Source organism: Struthio camelus, chromosome 1 (assembly GCF_040807025.1).
Source record: "Struthio camelus isolate bStrCam1 chromosome 1, bStrCam1.hap1, whole genome shotgun sequence".
Classification (NCBI taxonomy): domain Eukaryota; kingdom Metazoa; phylum Chordata; class Aves; order Struthioniformes; family Struthionidae; genus Struthio; species Struthio camelus.
In genome coordinates, this window is record NC_090942.1 from 186,349,685 (window position 1) to 186,366,318 (window position 16,634).

At 35.1% G+C, this 16,634-nt stretch overlaps 1 protein-coding gene across 4 annotated transcripts in view; it reads right to left on the bottom strand.

The window, feature by feature from the left end:
- The window catches only part of PCDH17 (protocadherin 17), a 92,984-nt gene that overhangs the window by 25,609 nt on the left and 50,741 nt on the right, over window positions 1-16,634 (bottom strand). For 3 of the 4 annotated variants that reach the window (XM_068929691.1, XM_068929692.1, XM_068929690.1), the window contains one exon: window positions 2,228-2,311. The exons of the other annotated variant lie outside the window; for it this stretch is intronic. In XM_068929691.1, the coding sequence (XP_068785792.1) occupies window positions 2,228-2,311 (84 nt within the window). The remainder of the gene's footprint in view (window positions 1-2,227; window positions 2,312-16,634) is intronic. 4 annotated transcript variants of the gene reach the window in all.

The window sequence follows — 16,634 nt, forward strand, 5'->3', positions numbered from 1 at the left end:
AGCATACCTTTTTCTACACGAGCAGGGGAAAAAAATCATTTAAAAAAGAATATTTATTAATAGGTCATTCTGAAAAACTCCAAAGCACAAACAACAATTTTTAAGTATGCACATATGATACATGTAGGCAAACACACACAGCAAGAGAGAGTGTCTGGTATATACTCGCCTTTCTTGAGGGCAAAATCCTTTTAAAAGCATCCAAAAAATGCAGTGATTATAGAAAAGGCCCAGTTTACCTTTTAGAAGAGTTTCTTTCCCTCACTCAATCACAAATCCCTGCAAGCTTAACTTATCACTTTGCTAAATGGTTGTGGTTAAGCTTAGCTCTGTAAAGGTTTTTTTTCCCCCCTCTTTTTTTTTTAACTGGTATTAAGCAAAATTGAAAGAAAATCCTATGTAATGCAAAGGAAGTTTTATCTCCAGCAAGTTCTAAGCAAGAAGGTATTTCAGCATGACATTTTTCCTTTCAGGTAGCTTTTTCCAATTTTGATTCTGCTAGAAATATATAGTGAAAATATACAGGTGTAAACAATTCCATAATATAAGACTAAGAAACAATTTAGCATTGTGAAAAAAAGTGTGATGAATTTTTAAAGATGTCCATCAAATTGGAATCTAGCTAAATCCTAACTTATGTTGTTCCACACCTCTCAGGGACTTATCCAAACAGAGGTGGGCATGAATGAAGACAGCAGGACGTTTTATCCCATGCACATCTAGAAGATCTGCCATTCCAGAAAATAAATATGTCAATATTGATGAAGAGGATAAATATTTACTTTTAAAATAATGTTAGCTTGCATGAAATTTAAACTATTGTGAAATATGTAAAAAAAATTTTTAATTTTATTCCTTTTTTCTATTCCTTGTTTTTTTGTTTCTTTTATTATTTTTCTTCTCATTTGTTTATGTTTCTATTCCTCTCTTCCTCCTTCAAAATGTGTGATACAATAGCTTTTTGATACTTGACAAAAGGATTTCTGAACTGTCGACAATTTTACTTTTTCATTAATTAAAAGTATCCCAAACTAAAAAAAAATGGAAGAATCTCCAAAGCTGGACAAAACACGAATGACTATCATTTTTTGTTATTTTACTTTATATATTGTAAACAAGTCTGGTTTTATTTTCTTCATCAAGTATAGACTTAATAAACCAAAAATTGTATGCTGACAACAATTACATGACACCAAGTGAGACACTGAGTCTCATTGAGTCAGACATACACACTGACACAGGCAAAAAGCAGAAATAATGTTTCAAACTTGATGTATTTTGGTCAGATATAAAATTCTAACAGTAGTAGTAGACCAGGTTTTCAACAAAAATCTTTCTCAGCTGATATCTGGGTCTTGCAGTAAAGCAGGTAATAACTAGACAAAGTATTTCATGCACTTTAGCAAAAACTACCACTTCAATAAATTTACACTAAGCAGTAATGAGCTATATTGTGTGGTGCTTAATCTGCTCTAAAAAAAGTAGGAAGAAATTATTCTGCCCAGCTCACAGATATTAAGCCCGTACATCTTTTATGTTGACAGTTCAGCTTCAGGCTATAAAATATAAGAACCTGTTCTACATCTACTGTTTAAAACAAGAGCAGAAAACCTAAACCTCCATCAATCTACTGTCTTGGTTTTATGGCTTATCTGTGGCAAAAATGAATCATAAGAAAGATTTGTTCTGATTCCACAGACAGATCCATCAAGCTGCTGGTACTTGTGAACCACACGTTCCTACGGAGATTGGTAGTAATCACATAGTTGCAGTATTAAATATAGTATAGCGCTGAGCTACTCATATTCACTTGCAATTACAATGAGCATCTGTAATAAGAAAGTACCTAGAAAAAGTACATGCACACACCACACACTCCAAGTCATACAAGCTCACATTTTCATTTCTTTCACAATTCCTGATGCCTTCGGAATGGCATATTTTATTTTAGAAGCTCTATCAATCAGGACGAAAACAAATAGAATAAGACAGTGATTTAATTTTGAATATTTTTCAAATTAAATTTCAGTCCAACTCCTTTGAATACAAAATGAATACAAATCTGCAGCTTCATCAGATTACTTGTAAGCCCTTCAAGAAATAACACAGTCTATCAAGTTCTGAGCTGCAAACTTAGGAAAAGAAAAGAACCTACATAGCTTTATAATCTCATGTGTAAAATTTGGATCACAAGAGAAGACAGCTAGCAGATGAAGTATTTGCTCACCTGGAAGAAGCAGCTCAACAGATTGAAGTCTACTTGTGATGGTATGTAGGGTGAGGATAGCAAAGGAAAGCAAAGTCGGGAATGCTTGAAAAATAAAATATTTTTAGTTAACAAGCAGAAAATTAAAACATTAGGAAAAGGATTCACTTTGGATCTGAATTCCTCTTCCAAAACAGCCTCTGCTTTTATCTTAACCTTGTGAGTGGCCATCTCTGAAATAGTATGGCAGCAGTGTTATTAAAGGACACTGTACTTTTAGTTGAGGACCAGTGGCCTAACCTGCGGGGCCTATACAGAAATGATTCTCATTGAGACAAATAATTCCCTATGGGTAAGAGGGAGAAGGTTCAGCAGGATGGTAATGCAAATGATTTAATGTAGTAACTCTGCATGGATTTTGCAACCCTTTTTTGGGTAGCTCTGGCTTGACAGCAATTTTATAATGTATTCAAACTCAGTGCCAGAAAATATTGACTAAGCAGAGAAAAAAAAATTGGTCTTTCTTAAAAAGTATGATAGTCCAATTTGCTTTAAAACATGGTGGAAAATATGGGACAGGGAACAGATGTGGTTCAGGTTTAGTGGCATTCACTTCACAAAGATTGAAAAAAAATTCATCTTCTATGGATTATTTAGATATTTGTAATGTATTAAAAAAACAGCTAATTCATAAACTATCAAAACACCTCCCATAGAAAGTGCTCATAGGGTTTCTGATCTGATATCATATTCATGTAATCTACTTTATGAAACTGCTTGAAAAAAACATTTAACTGCTTTCTAAAAGACTGAACTGGGGATTATCGAAGCTGTATAATTGGTCAGCTGATCAGACTTAAAAAGAAACATTTTATTTTACAGTAATCTTGCAGAAACGGGCAATGAATTTGAGAAATAGATTGCTGTCTAAAAGTCTTGCCAAAAATGTCTAGCTGAGAGCAACCTTAGCTACTTTTTATTTATTTTTTATTTCGAACACTCTCATTTCCTTATTTTCAATCTTTATCCAACATCTGTTATTTCCCCCTCCTCTGTAACATAATTATGCAGGAATCCAGCGTAAAACAGGCTGAGCAGTTAATAACAGGCAGCTTAAACATTTTTTCACACTGTTGCCCTGCAGATGTTTCTTTCTTTTTTTTTTTCTTTTTCTCTCCCCCCGCCCCTCTGGCTTCTCATTTAATTTATGTATATTTCTTTCCTGTTCTTAAATTATGCTTTCATAACAACATATGGAGACACCTGAAAATAAGTTTGGGAACTGCACATATCTATAAGGCTCTTATTGTTATATGCAGCATACTAAAGGGGAGAGAGTGAAATACACGGTTTATTCAACTAAAGCAAAAGAAATTTAACAGAGTCAGTGTTTTACCACAATCAGTCCAGTAAAGTTTCCAGATCTTTTTAAAACATTCTATATACAGGGCCACAGTCTTTCAGTATATATATATGTGTACGTTTTCTTTTATCCAGAATGGGTTCATCTGACTTTTTAAAGTTTAACAAAAACTCACTACACATTTCAAAGGTAATAGTGGCTCTATGATAAATACTCCTCATTTTGCAATACCTCATTTCAGAAAGTAGCACTTGACATTTAGCCTAAAAGAGATGGAAAACAAATTGACAGATGTTCAAAAGGTCCACTAAAATATGAGAGTTACTGCATGCAGAAACAAATACAACATGCTGTTTCCCCTTGAATTTTCAAAAAGTTCATTATGAAGAGTAAAGGATCCTAATTCACTTAGAAAAATTGTTCAAAGAAGTACACTCTAACAATAACAAACTACTAAAAGTCTAATAAACCTTCCCTTTAATTCACACAAAAAGAGAGGAAAAGAAAATTGCAAAAGACAACATCAGGCAGAAATAGAATGGATTTCACTTAACATGTGACACATGCAAACAAACAAAATACAGCAAGTGCTATGGAAAATATAAGTTAATTTTTATACTCTGTATACAATATACGTGGACACCATTTTATATTTTTCATATTTTCTGGTACCTTTTTTTAAAATGCTAATCTGAATGTTTTTCCAGCTTGACCGCTGTGTGAAATTTTTACATTTATATGGGATATCACTCACAGATTATTTTGCAGAGGAAACACTACCCTTTATTAATGAGACATCATATAATAGGATGGCTTTTGGAGGAAAAATATTGTCTGCTTTCTGTTTTCTCACAACAGATGATTAATAGTTTAAAAAAATGCAGAAAATGCACATAAATTCTTAGTATATCAATGAAATATTTATTCTTCAAAAGAGTGAGAAAACTGTAGCTCCTAACCTGCAGGCTTTCAAGTAAAAGCAAAATTACACCAATGCCCTCACAAGATATGTCAGACACAGATGAATAAAAGAATATTTTTTAACTAAATATGAATTAAAAAAATTAGAAAGATAAATGTCTTTTATTTGGGCAAAATTACATGTTGGATAGTTATAGATGATCAGATTATTTCATTTTCTTCTTTTTCTTCTGAAAAATATCTGGTTTTCCCCCAAAGCAGAAGATAAAGAATCAATTTCAAATGAAAAACACCTTCCAATTTCAAATCTCTCTTTGTGATAAGGTAAAAAGCGTGCGATTTTTTTTAAAACAGTGTCTAATGCTAGAAGCTGCTTTAATAATGAAAGATTACATGGATAGCTTTAGTAAATGTGCCCCACAAAGTTAACCATAAATATGTGCATATATAATAGAAAAATTTCTTCTGTAATGCAAAATTTACTTTGAGAAAAAATAATATTTCCGTGAAGGAGTTTTTCACACACGTTCAAAAGGGATCTCTTTGTAGTTTCACTTTTAAATTATCGAAGCGGCAAAAAAATCTTTTTCTTCCAAACCATCCTCACCTGTTCCCAGTAAAGGAATCAAAGCAGGAGAGGCAGTTTAGAAGCAGAGAGGAAATGCTAAAGAATGGTAGAAGAAACTGAGAGACTCTCTGCATATGGTATATCCTGAAATTACCTTAGACGACTATTTAGAACTACCTGACAGCTATCAGTGCATTCCTACTTACCGTGCACTGATATGTGCCTAGAAAATCGGGTTCTTGGAATTGATCCAGCCAGATGGTAACTTAGAGCAAAATTTGTTAGCTTATCAGTGTGTAAAAAATTACTGCAGCATCTTCAATACAAATACAAACGGCTATTTTCTAAGAAATTGATACAACGGTGCTATTGGTTCTGGTAGAGACTGTCTGCTAAATCATTATAGTTTGTATGAATGAAAAAATAATGCAATACTGTATTGTTGCAGTGCAAATTATACCGTGCTCACTTAACTTCTCATAACCTCTCCTGAGCATCATACAAATATCTTCAGTTTCAGCATTTAGTGATGGGAATTCTACTAAATAGATTTCTATAGGAAGTTATATAATGATTTAATTTGCGTTTTTATGTTATTTGTCACATTACCTCAGTGCACTGAATTGAAGAAAGATGCAAGTACCTTCTTAATATGACTGTCACCAGAATCATACACCTTACTGCTGTTGACAGTGATGTCCTGTTCTTAGAGTTGGTCTATCTGTTAGCATGTATGCTAGAGTACTTCTGGGAAACTGATTTTGTGATTCCTAAAACTTCCCTCCTCCGTGTAATAAAGTATTCATACAACTAGTGTCATCTTTGAATTTGGCTACTGGAAGAAGGAAGGAGGAACAGATATGAAACCCCTTCCATCTGGTGTCAAAATAAAATGGCACACACATAGAGATACAGGCTGGAGTATGATTAATCACCTGCTCTTCTCAGATTCTATGTATAAATACAAGAACAGTTATTTCTTGTTATGAGAAAAGCTCCTTCACTTCACTTTTCACCAAAAACAGATTTTGTGATTGTTGTTAAGTAACATCTATGCAGTAATGAAGAAGGCATAATTGCTATATCTATATATCGTTGCATATATAGATACAATATCACTTCTAGGTTCTACCAAGATAAGATTGCTGTTAGAAGAAAGTAACGCTCTCTCTCTCTTTTTTTTTTTTTTTTTTTTCTTTTCAGGAAGAGAATTTCTTGGGTTTAAAATATGTCATTACCAAAGCTGACAAGCCTGAATTAGATGCACCAGCATATCTTTGGTTTCTTCTTCCTTCTGCCAGTCTGCTCTATATTTCTGAGCTTGCAGTTCACTAGAGGCCTCTAAAAGGGGATACTCCAATCTTGTTTTCTTGGATATCCAAATGGTATGCATTAGCAGATTGACATTTTTTGTAGTGAAGTTACTCGTGAATTATCCTCAACTCTTTATTTTTTTCTTTCTTTTCTGAAGTTTCGTGTCATTTCTGTTCTTTTTTATTCTTTTCCAGCATTTTCACTGTTATTCTACATATTGTTGTCATTTTCTTCCGTAGCATGAGATCTGGTTTATATTCTTATCTCCAAATTTCATTACGTTAGAGTTTGCTAATGTTACTGTCAAATTCCTGAGAAAATAAGTTTATCTGATGTCTGTGCTTAAATCAGCAGCCTTGTAAATAGTTCTGCAGTTAACTCTACATCTATGATGTTACTGTTATAAAATATATATTTACACACACAAAAAACCTCTCTGGATATGAAAACTTAATTTGAAATAATTGTACCTAGTTATGGATCATCTTTTATAAAGTATTCCAAGAGGAGTTCATTGATACCTTGTTGATAATGGATTTAGCTTTTTGAGAGATTTCAGCATAAATACTGATAGATTTCAACATTACCTTTGCCACCTCATGGGCCATTGCTAATTCAATCCTCTTAGCTTATCTCGTCCTGACTTTGACCTACGTGTCAAGACTGATATTCTATCCTGTGATTGTCTTGGATTGACCACACTTATTGTGGTGGTGATCAAATATTTCTCATGTCCCAGAAGAAGAAAGAAACCAATGGATCCTGATTCAAAAAAAATCAACAGCTGTCTAAGAAATTGCAAAGTCTGCTGCAGAAAAGCAGCAGTTGGTCACCAGATGAAGATACAGCAAATATTTATCATTATGTCTTAGCCGCAGCCACTAACAACCTAACCTCCAAATAACCTCTTACTTTTTATCACCTATAGAGAATTTTTTTTTTTTTTTGGCTAAAACCAAGACAACTGTTTGGTGTATTTCTATAGCATTTACCAAGCCTGTCATATCCTACCTCAAGTCACTGATCAAAGTGATGAACTCCATAATCAGTCTCATGAGTAGCAGTATACCACTGAATTTCACAGTAGATAATGTACAGAACTGTCATCTTGTTTTTTTTAAAAAAACTTAGTTCATGCTGTGAAGGCTTTCTAAACTCTTTTACTTCAGTAATAACCACCAGCTACTTGTCTACCTGAAGTCCCAAAATTCAGTATAATTATTCATCGAAGAGGTAGTGCATACCCTGAGAAAAAGGTAATCTAAGAATTCTGAACAATGCCATTTGTAGCATAGGAAAGACAACTGGTGAGAACTGGAAAGTGACTGGTACTGATCCTGACTAGAATAGACAGTGTGTCATTCAGATAAGTCATCTTTTCTTTCTTTGGAAATGTAATATTCCAATAAATGCTAAGAGGTATAGCAGTTCTAACAAACTGGCATTCATCGTCCCATCATCTACCTCCTGAGCAAGCTCAGGAAGATGTTGGTTAAAATAAATCTAAGTCAGTTAAATATTCTAGAAAATTCAATCTGGACACAGATACAGCAGAGATTTGACAGTACACTGATGGCTGATCTAAGCAGATAGATAAGACATTCATTATTCTTATACTCCTGTATCTCTGCATTATTTAATACCCTCAACCATGAAATCTGTCTGGCTTGTTTGATCTAGGGAGAATGTGCTATACTTTTTTTGTCAGAAATGAGCAACGATAGAACCTACCCTCCACGGCTAAACTGCTCACTTGTGGTGAACTGCATAATGATCAGTTTACTTTCTGGGCCTAGTAAGCATCTATGTATCATAATTAGGTAAACTAACATGATATGGACTGAAAGGCAAGAGCTTGCAAAAAGATACTTGGACAAGATCAGCTCATGAAGGAATATCAACTGGATTAGCAGACCTTAATCAAGGTAAATAGTGCTGAAAGACCCATTAAAGTACTCTGAAGCTCTCATAGTTGTGGTGAAGTCTTCATCAGTGGAAACTGTACAACTATAAAGAATAAAATGACCTGTGCTCCAGAACAGGGGCATTACTTAGATACGGAAACTAGGAAGTTAGCCTGTTCCTTACCTACTCTATGGAAAGAGAGAGGCTCTTCAAGGAGACAATTTATGTTAAATTGTAAGTAGAGAGGCTAAATTCTTTTGGATAAAGTTGTCCTTCTTCTCTGGCTACCAAGAAGCTAAGAATAGTATTCATTAAATCATGTATCGTAATTTTTGTGTTCTTTGCATTATAAAGTGCTCACAAAGCAGCTCCTACAAGTAATACTGTCCCTTTTGCTGGCTACAGAACCCTATCTCAGCCAAGCAGAAGGTGACCTGCCCTCATTCAGTTCTTATTTTACTTCTCAGATGAAATGTCATACACCTCAATATGGTATTACATAGTGCAATCAGAATTACAAATTCTAACTGGAATTGGAGTCCTCTGGGACACAGGCTACCAAAAGTGCATGAATTTACAGTTAAGGCACTCATCCGCTCTCTCTCTTTGGAGAGAAAATGAGAGATCTTAAGTTAAAAGCTTACCACCACTGGGAGGTACTCAGATAATACTGCCATGTCTATCAACAGGAAGAATAGAAATATCTAATACAGAACAAAAGCAGTGTGCGAAAGGGTTAACTTTTGGAGAACTGCCTGCTCCTTTCACAATGAGCTGGCAACATATGGGCAAGAAGTGGATGTACATTTATAATCCTTTACTTTTTGACTACACAGAGATTATAGAGATCTTCTCTTTTGCTCTATTCCCATTCAACAAGCTCATTTTCTTCAGAAGAGAGACATGCCTTTTGGCTCCAAATTGAAAATATATCTGAAAGGCCTGGAGGCTTTTAAATTTCTTTGTTTTGTCTGACTAAGTGAATAAACAAGAACTCTAATCATAAAGATAAGATAATTAACATGAGCAAAACTAGCAACAAACCATTTTTCTGGATGGTAGTGCACTGGAATAAGTGCAGCATAAATCTTAATATATAAATGATAAACCGTGAGATGGACCACACAGTGCTGTTGCTATGATACTTTTTTTCCAGCTGGACTCTTGTTTTGAAGAGTAAACTTAAAAGAAAAATCTGAAAAAAAAAAAAAAATTAAAAATGTTTAGGGCAAAAAGGATTTGGGGCCATTAACCTTGACAGAGCTCTCTTTGCCCTAAGCAATCTTTATGTTTTCATAACATGACCCATCAATGTTCATTCAGAGATGACAATACAACTGTATTTCACTCGTGAATTAATACCTATATTTTGCTAAATGTATCCACTTACTCACTGACATAGACTCCCTTTTCCAACTCACCTTAAGAGAAAATGCAGTTATTCAAATGTGAAAAGTCCAGATATTTTTTTCTTGTACTATGTCCAAGATGATCATGTAATCCCCTGCAAATGCATTGCCCTAATCTACAGAAAACTGCCAAAAAGTTGCTAAGTTAGACTTCTGTAAAAAGAAAATTATACAGCTGTAAACAAGGACAAAATAGTATACAAAATTCTCACTAGGAATAGAAAATAAGATTAGAAGTAATGTTTCTGATCAGTTGGAGGCAAACGAATAGCATGACGTTAGCTAGAAAAAAAGGGAACAGTGGGCAAAGTGCAGAGAAGATTAAAAAGACATGCTTTATGCAAAATAGGGAAAAAAGGTGATCAAAAGGTAAAAAGCTAATTATAAGATCAGAGAAAGAAGCAACACGCCATAATTAAAAGGTAATAAGAGGCAGTGAGAGGAAGAATCAAATAGCAAGTGAAAAACAGTATGTGACTGGCAGAAATGATCTAAAATACCAAACAAGGAAGATAAAAAAGGTGATAGTACAAGAGAAAAAATATGCAAGAACACCAAAAGGGTGTGAAATAGAGAAAATGTTAAAAGTCACATGCTAGGAGAGAACTGTAACGTAAACGACTGGATCAGAGGAGTGTGGTAGAAGTCACACAAATGTTACTAAGAATGATTAAGAGTAATAATAATGATGAAGATGATTGAGCTGATTTGTGTTAGAAAGAAAAGTCAGGATCTGAGAACTCATCCATTCTGCTATAATAGAAATGGAAGAAATTCTCAAAAAGAACAGTTTGAGCCACTCGAAAATACCACTAATATCTGTGCAATCTGACTAAATGTATACTTCCTAATGCATATTTTAGTGCCCATCAACAGTACATAAAGTATTACACAGAAGTGCATGCATAATAATAATACAAGCCTAAATCGTTCAGCTGCATCACAAATAATAATTATCTGGGACACTAAAAGATCATGGCAGAAGCTAATCTAATAAGTCTTCCATTATCCTTTAATACTTTAAAACTGTGCCGTGAGCTAAACAGTTGTCAAAATTGAGTTCTGTTTACACCGCGCTGAGTAACAGTGAAATAAACAGAGATCACTGCTGAGCTCTAATTACAAACAGAAATTGTTCTTTCTGTAATAGAGCTGAAAAGGTTAGTTTCCTTTTCCTCCTACCCCCCCCCCCCCCAACTTTATGCTTATTGGAGGTACAAAGGCAGATGAAAGATCATGTATCATTTGTTGAGCAGAAACGAATTGTAAAAGATGATACGTAATACGAACACCCCACCAGACAACACTGATTAGCTGCTGCCTTGCAGGGATGAGGTCACAGAGAGCACAGTGACTACTTTATACTACATATTGTATTTCATTTTAACTCAGTTAATGGCATACTCCCTTCTCTCCAAAGCAGCGTGGCTAAGTGTGGTCTACCAGATAAATGCAATCCATAGCTATCCTCCTCCTGAAGGGAGGTGCAGACCACAGAGGTTATACAGACAGGCATGCGGCATTTATTCTCCCTTCAAGACTGAACGTTACACTGCCTACCATTTGCCATATTGCACAGGTAACATTCACAATTGAATACACTCCACCAAATGCAAACTAGATAAAGCATAAATGTTTGTAGAAAGCTGACAATATATGGATTCAGGAACCAAGCTACTAATAAACCTGCATCAAAGACTAATCTCAAATTTCCTACTGTGAATTACTGCCCATTGAATGTCTGACATGAAAGCAGGTAGAATAGCTCAGTACTCCTCACGTCTTCTGAGTTTTTATTCATTCTTGCTGGTGAAGGATCATGCGCTATTCATTTTCAAAAACAATAAAGACTTATGGTGATAAGCACATTGATGACCAGCTCCCCACTTTCCGGCAGTCTTGCCAATATTTTTCTTCTATCACAATCACAGATTAGCTGGTATCTGGCACCAATTTGTGATGTTTGTGACAGAACATAAAATGCTGAGTGCATTTTAATAGCCATGGTTGCCTGAAAACCATCTATTCTCTACAGATATATAATTCATTTCTTGAAAGAAATGCTATTATAATGCAACTAAATATAACACAGCTCTTCAGCAGGTATCACTGTGTCGAGAGCAGCACATCGTAGTCAGACTGTAAGGATTTGTTTTACATAAGCCAGTCTCTACTTGTTCACTATGAGAGACAATACATTTTGTATCATCGCTTAAGTTGTTTTGCTTATCTGGCCTGATAGTTACAATCTATATTTTTCAGCTCTGTGCCCTAGGGACCAAAACTATTAAAGTACAAGGAAAGCAAATAGGCTGATAAAAATGCAGTACCAACTCATCTCGTGAACAGAACCAGTCACCTTTAATTTCCAACACGCTGATAGTCATGTCCAAGGCAGCTGCTAAATTATAGCTTTAAAGCACTGGAAGCCAGCATGAAAAAAACCTTTTATTTTATGAATAACTGGTGCAACACACACACAGACTCGCTAGAACTGATACTGATTCATTATAACTAATACACGGTTTTACATTTAGAACTCTAACTAGGGAAGAAAAGACTACTGAGAAACTTTATGACAATGGCAAGGCGTACTGTTCCTTTGAATGCGGAATTACAAAAACAAAAAAATGAGAAAATGCAATTAAATCTACTTAATTCTCACTTCCTACAATACTACATCAGATCTCCTAAGAATGTAAGGCTCATTTAAAACAAATAGAATAGGTCATTAGCAGCTTGTTGAAGATGTCAATCAACTGGAGATGTGGGAAGAATTTAAGCACACGTAAGCACTGCCAGTCCTAATGTTTGACTTTTTCTTCTACTAAGGGGAAAAAAAATTCAGTCTTGCACCCCCTACTGGAATTAGAAGCTTACTCAGAGTTTCCATTTATATTTCTTTCACCTGACATCTCCTCTGATACCAGAGATGATAAATAGCCTCATGCACTGTAGAATATCTGCTTTCTTTATCCACATCAATTGCTAAAAAAATAATTTTAAAGCTTGATGTTAGTGCTTTGGAATTTCTAATACATTTGATTAAGTGCATTGTATCTGCACTTATATTAGGTTTGCAAAATCTGTCTGCTATAGACTTTAGGATATTGTATTCAGCAACACTTAAATTCCTTTTGAATTTCTTTGTCTGTAGTACAAGTCTGAACTTTCTCTTGGGAAACGAATCACTTCACAGTAGCCATTTACAGTTTGCAAGAAAAAGCTATTATTCTTTGATATCCTCTTTATAATTGTCCAATTTAAGATAGTAAGGAATAAAGTCATTATTCTAAATAGAAATAAAAATTGAAAAGAATCTGCACCATTTGCTCAGTCCTGAATGATGAAAGTATATAATTGTTTATGTAGTTACTAGCAAAATGAGACTTGTAATCCGATTAGGCCTGTAATACAACAGGCCTGTAATAAAACAATAAAAAATAAATCATAACAGCACTTTTTATGCTCTTTTCTTTTAACATTGTTTATAATTAAAATACCTCCTTTAAAATTTGAAGTAACTTAAATATATTCAGTTTAAGAGTTTGATGTTTCATATTATACACAATGATAGTTTCTATCTTACTGTAACTCTGGTTTAGTAATTTAAAGTCTAAAAAGTCTAATCTACTGCTCAAACCTAAAACCTGAGATTTTTGCATACTTATAATGTGTATTCATTCATACTGCATACAAAACAAGACTTACATACAAAACAAGTGACTTACATTAAAAAGTTAAGTTAAGATAAGATAAGATAGCAGGAACACTTATTGCAAATAATTTGGAAATATCCAATATCTTATATATATCTAGAAAAACCTTCCTTCAAATGACACCACTTTTTGTAAAAGATATATAAAGATGTTTTTATTTCTTTCTTTCTTTTGTAGCAGCTGTGAAAATGTACATAAAAAATTCTATGCTATGATGTGTCTAATTTCAGAAAATTGTGTAAACTAAATCAAACTAAAGTAACTGTCCACTTCTTCATTTGGTCAAAAATAAGATTTTTCCCCAGAGGTGAGAAAAAGCTGCTGCCATTTTTGTTTTGTACAAGAAGCTTTACAAAGCAGGTTCTTGACCTTTCAGGCTAGTGAATGTCAATAAAAAAGACCTAACGGTGACAGAAGCAAGGTTTTACTTACCTACTTTACTTAGGCTGGGGTTGCACAATATATTAAACTAACTAGATTAGTAGTGCTAGGCACCCTCCCTGACTGCATTCCTACCCTCTTCCTTTATGCTACCACTCATTTAATTCTTTGATGAGTTGATTTAAGTGGCTAAAAAGAATAAAAACTAGGTTTGGAAAAAAAGAAAAGAATATTTTTTTGTCAGTTTACCTTCCTGAATGGGCTTGCTGCAGGATCAGATGAGCCCTCCCTCCTCGAAAACCCACAGCTGGAGAAAGAGTAATGTCCCATGTTAACAGAATCACGATTATGCTGATTTAGATCAGCCACAATTGTTGTGAAACTGCACCTTGACAGAAAGCAATTCTCTAACCTCCAAGGGACTGTGATGGTTCATGTGCTCATCTGGAGCTAACACTTTTCTCATGGACATATTTTTATCCCTCTCTTTAATGTTAAAGGTTTCCTTCTTGTTTCCTTCTTATTTTATTCTAGGATCATGGTCCATCAGTCATCAACACTTTACTTGCTTCCTAGGAATTAGCCTTCCTAGCCTCCAACCTGGAGTTCACCAACTGCTTTCATTGCTAAAGAAAACCTGGGCACAGAAGAGATTTCTAGGATCTAAATTCTAGGCAATGGGGACACAAGTGACCCCACACAACTTGAGACCACAAGCTGCATGCTTGCTGCATGCACAGAGACAGTATGGGTAACTAACTTCTAACGCAATGTCATTATAAAGGTGTCACAAAATTTAAAGGATAAAAAGTAGCTGATTCAAGCTTGGCCAACAAAAGAAGAAAGTGATGATGGAAAAGAAAAAGAATATTCTGAGTACCTAATCTTTGGAATGTCTTCTGTTTCCAAAAATCATGTACTTTATTTATAAGATCTTGTTTGACAAGCAGATGTAGAAGCAGAAACTACTTGCTTTTACCTCAATCTCTCTGGAAAATATTTTCTTTTTTAAAGCTGGATTTGATAGCAATAATCAGTGTGTGGATTACTTTCTGTTTGCACTATTGCATTTAGCTTTATGTAGAAATCAGAGTAGAGGAAACATTCATAATATGCAGAGAATAAGAAAATTAATTGTTAAGAAGGAAAAGCCACTACAGCGTGCCATATCAACAATTCATATTTTCACTGGTTCTCAATTTATTTTCAACGCCAGTTCAAGAACCTGGTCATAATATTTAAGGCTTTTACTGAGCAGGATGCATCTGAGAATAATTCTCTGTTCACTGCACAATGAGACAGCTGTGTCCCTTTAGGCCACTCTCACGAGTGTGAAGCTCTCAAGACCAGAGTCAAAATGTTCTCAGTTGAAGGCTGTCATTTGATGGAAAAGACACATCACACGAAATAAACAGGGGTTTGACTCAGATTTCCCTACACTGAGGAAGTAATCGAGGCCAAGAATAACGAGAAATTAAACAAAAGCATAAGCTAGACAGCAGTAAACAAAACCTGCCGAGTCTGTAAGCTAAGGGCTGGAAAGCAGAGCCTGTCATTAACTCTTCCATGGTTACATCATCCCATACAGCTCAGTGTGGATCTACTGGCACACAGATCTTGCCTCTGGTTCCCTATCCATACACCCAATTTATCATCTAGTGAAAAATAATGAGTAACAGAGGAACTCAAAGGAGGTGTGGGGTCCCATGCTGGATTTTGTCCCAATAAGCAGCTGAGCACACAGTTTGGATGTATAGATGTCTAAATGGTAAGGGCTGTTTCTCACAAATTGTGATAAGAGGCACCTGGAAATGTAACTAAAAGGCAGGTAGGTCTAGGCCTTAGTTGTGTATTTACTAAAATAAATGTACTATATCTTTCTTTGCCTTTTAACTAGAAATAATATGTTAACATTTTAACATCCTCGTGTGTTTTTATAAGGGAGCAGTAGTCATCTTGTTTCCCTTCATATAACACTACTATCAGTTCTTATTTTTCATTTGCCCCAAATTCACTGTCCGAGCGCACTATTCCCGCCAAATAGCTGGAAGAGCTACTTTGGAATCCACACCAGTTCTGCTGGATAAAACAAATGGCAGGCTATGCTTGACGAGTTACATGGCTGGCCATCGCCACTGAGAATAAAACATATAATGCTAATTCTCAGCATGCGGCACTGTGGAATTCAAGCTCAGCTGAACAGAGTTGCAGGTATCCTTGTCTACTTTTGAGCTGTTCAACCTGACAGTGCAGTGTACCGTAGCTTTACATTCAGACCTGCTTTGTTCTTTTTCGGTAAGGAAACTCTGAATACAGGATTGAAGGAATTGCTTGTTTGACTCAGCAAGCAAGCTATTAAAGGGACACCACTGGCTCAGGCATTCCCCAAGTTTCGAGTTTTGTTGTAACATCTTTTTACAATAGAAATGGAAAGAAGTTTGCTTTATAAGGTTCCAGATGAAGAGTTTTAAATAAATATATATTGGAATCGAGTGAGAAAAACTATAAAATCTCTCAGATTAACTGGGAGACTCTTACCGTTTCTAAAAAGCTAGTGGCATTTTTTGTAGCGCTCAAAATATTGATTCCTTCTTTATGGATTCTTTGGCTACCTCTGTATCAGTAAATGTAAAGTGCCACAGAATGGAGCTGTCTATACTATTAAACTATTTTGTCTACAGTGTCTGTGGGATGGGAACGATACGTGGCACCCCTTTGACCTGGGCCAGCTAGAGTTCTGCCAAACTATTCTTAAAGGTGACTCAGAAATTAGCATAGCCGGGATTCGTGGCTATGTGATCATTCTGCTTAGTGTAATTTTCTTCTTGGATGTTACCTTTTCTTTGTG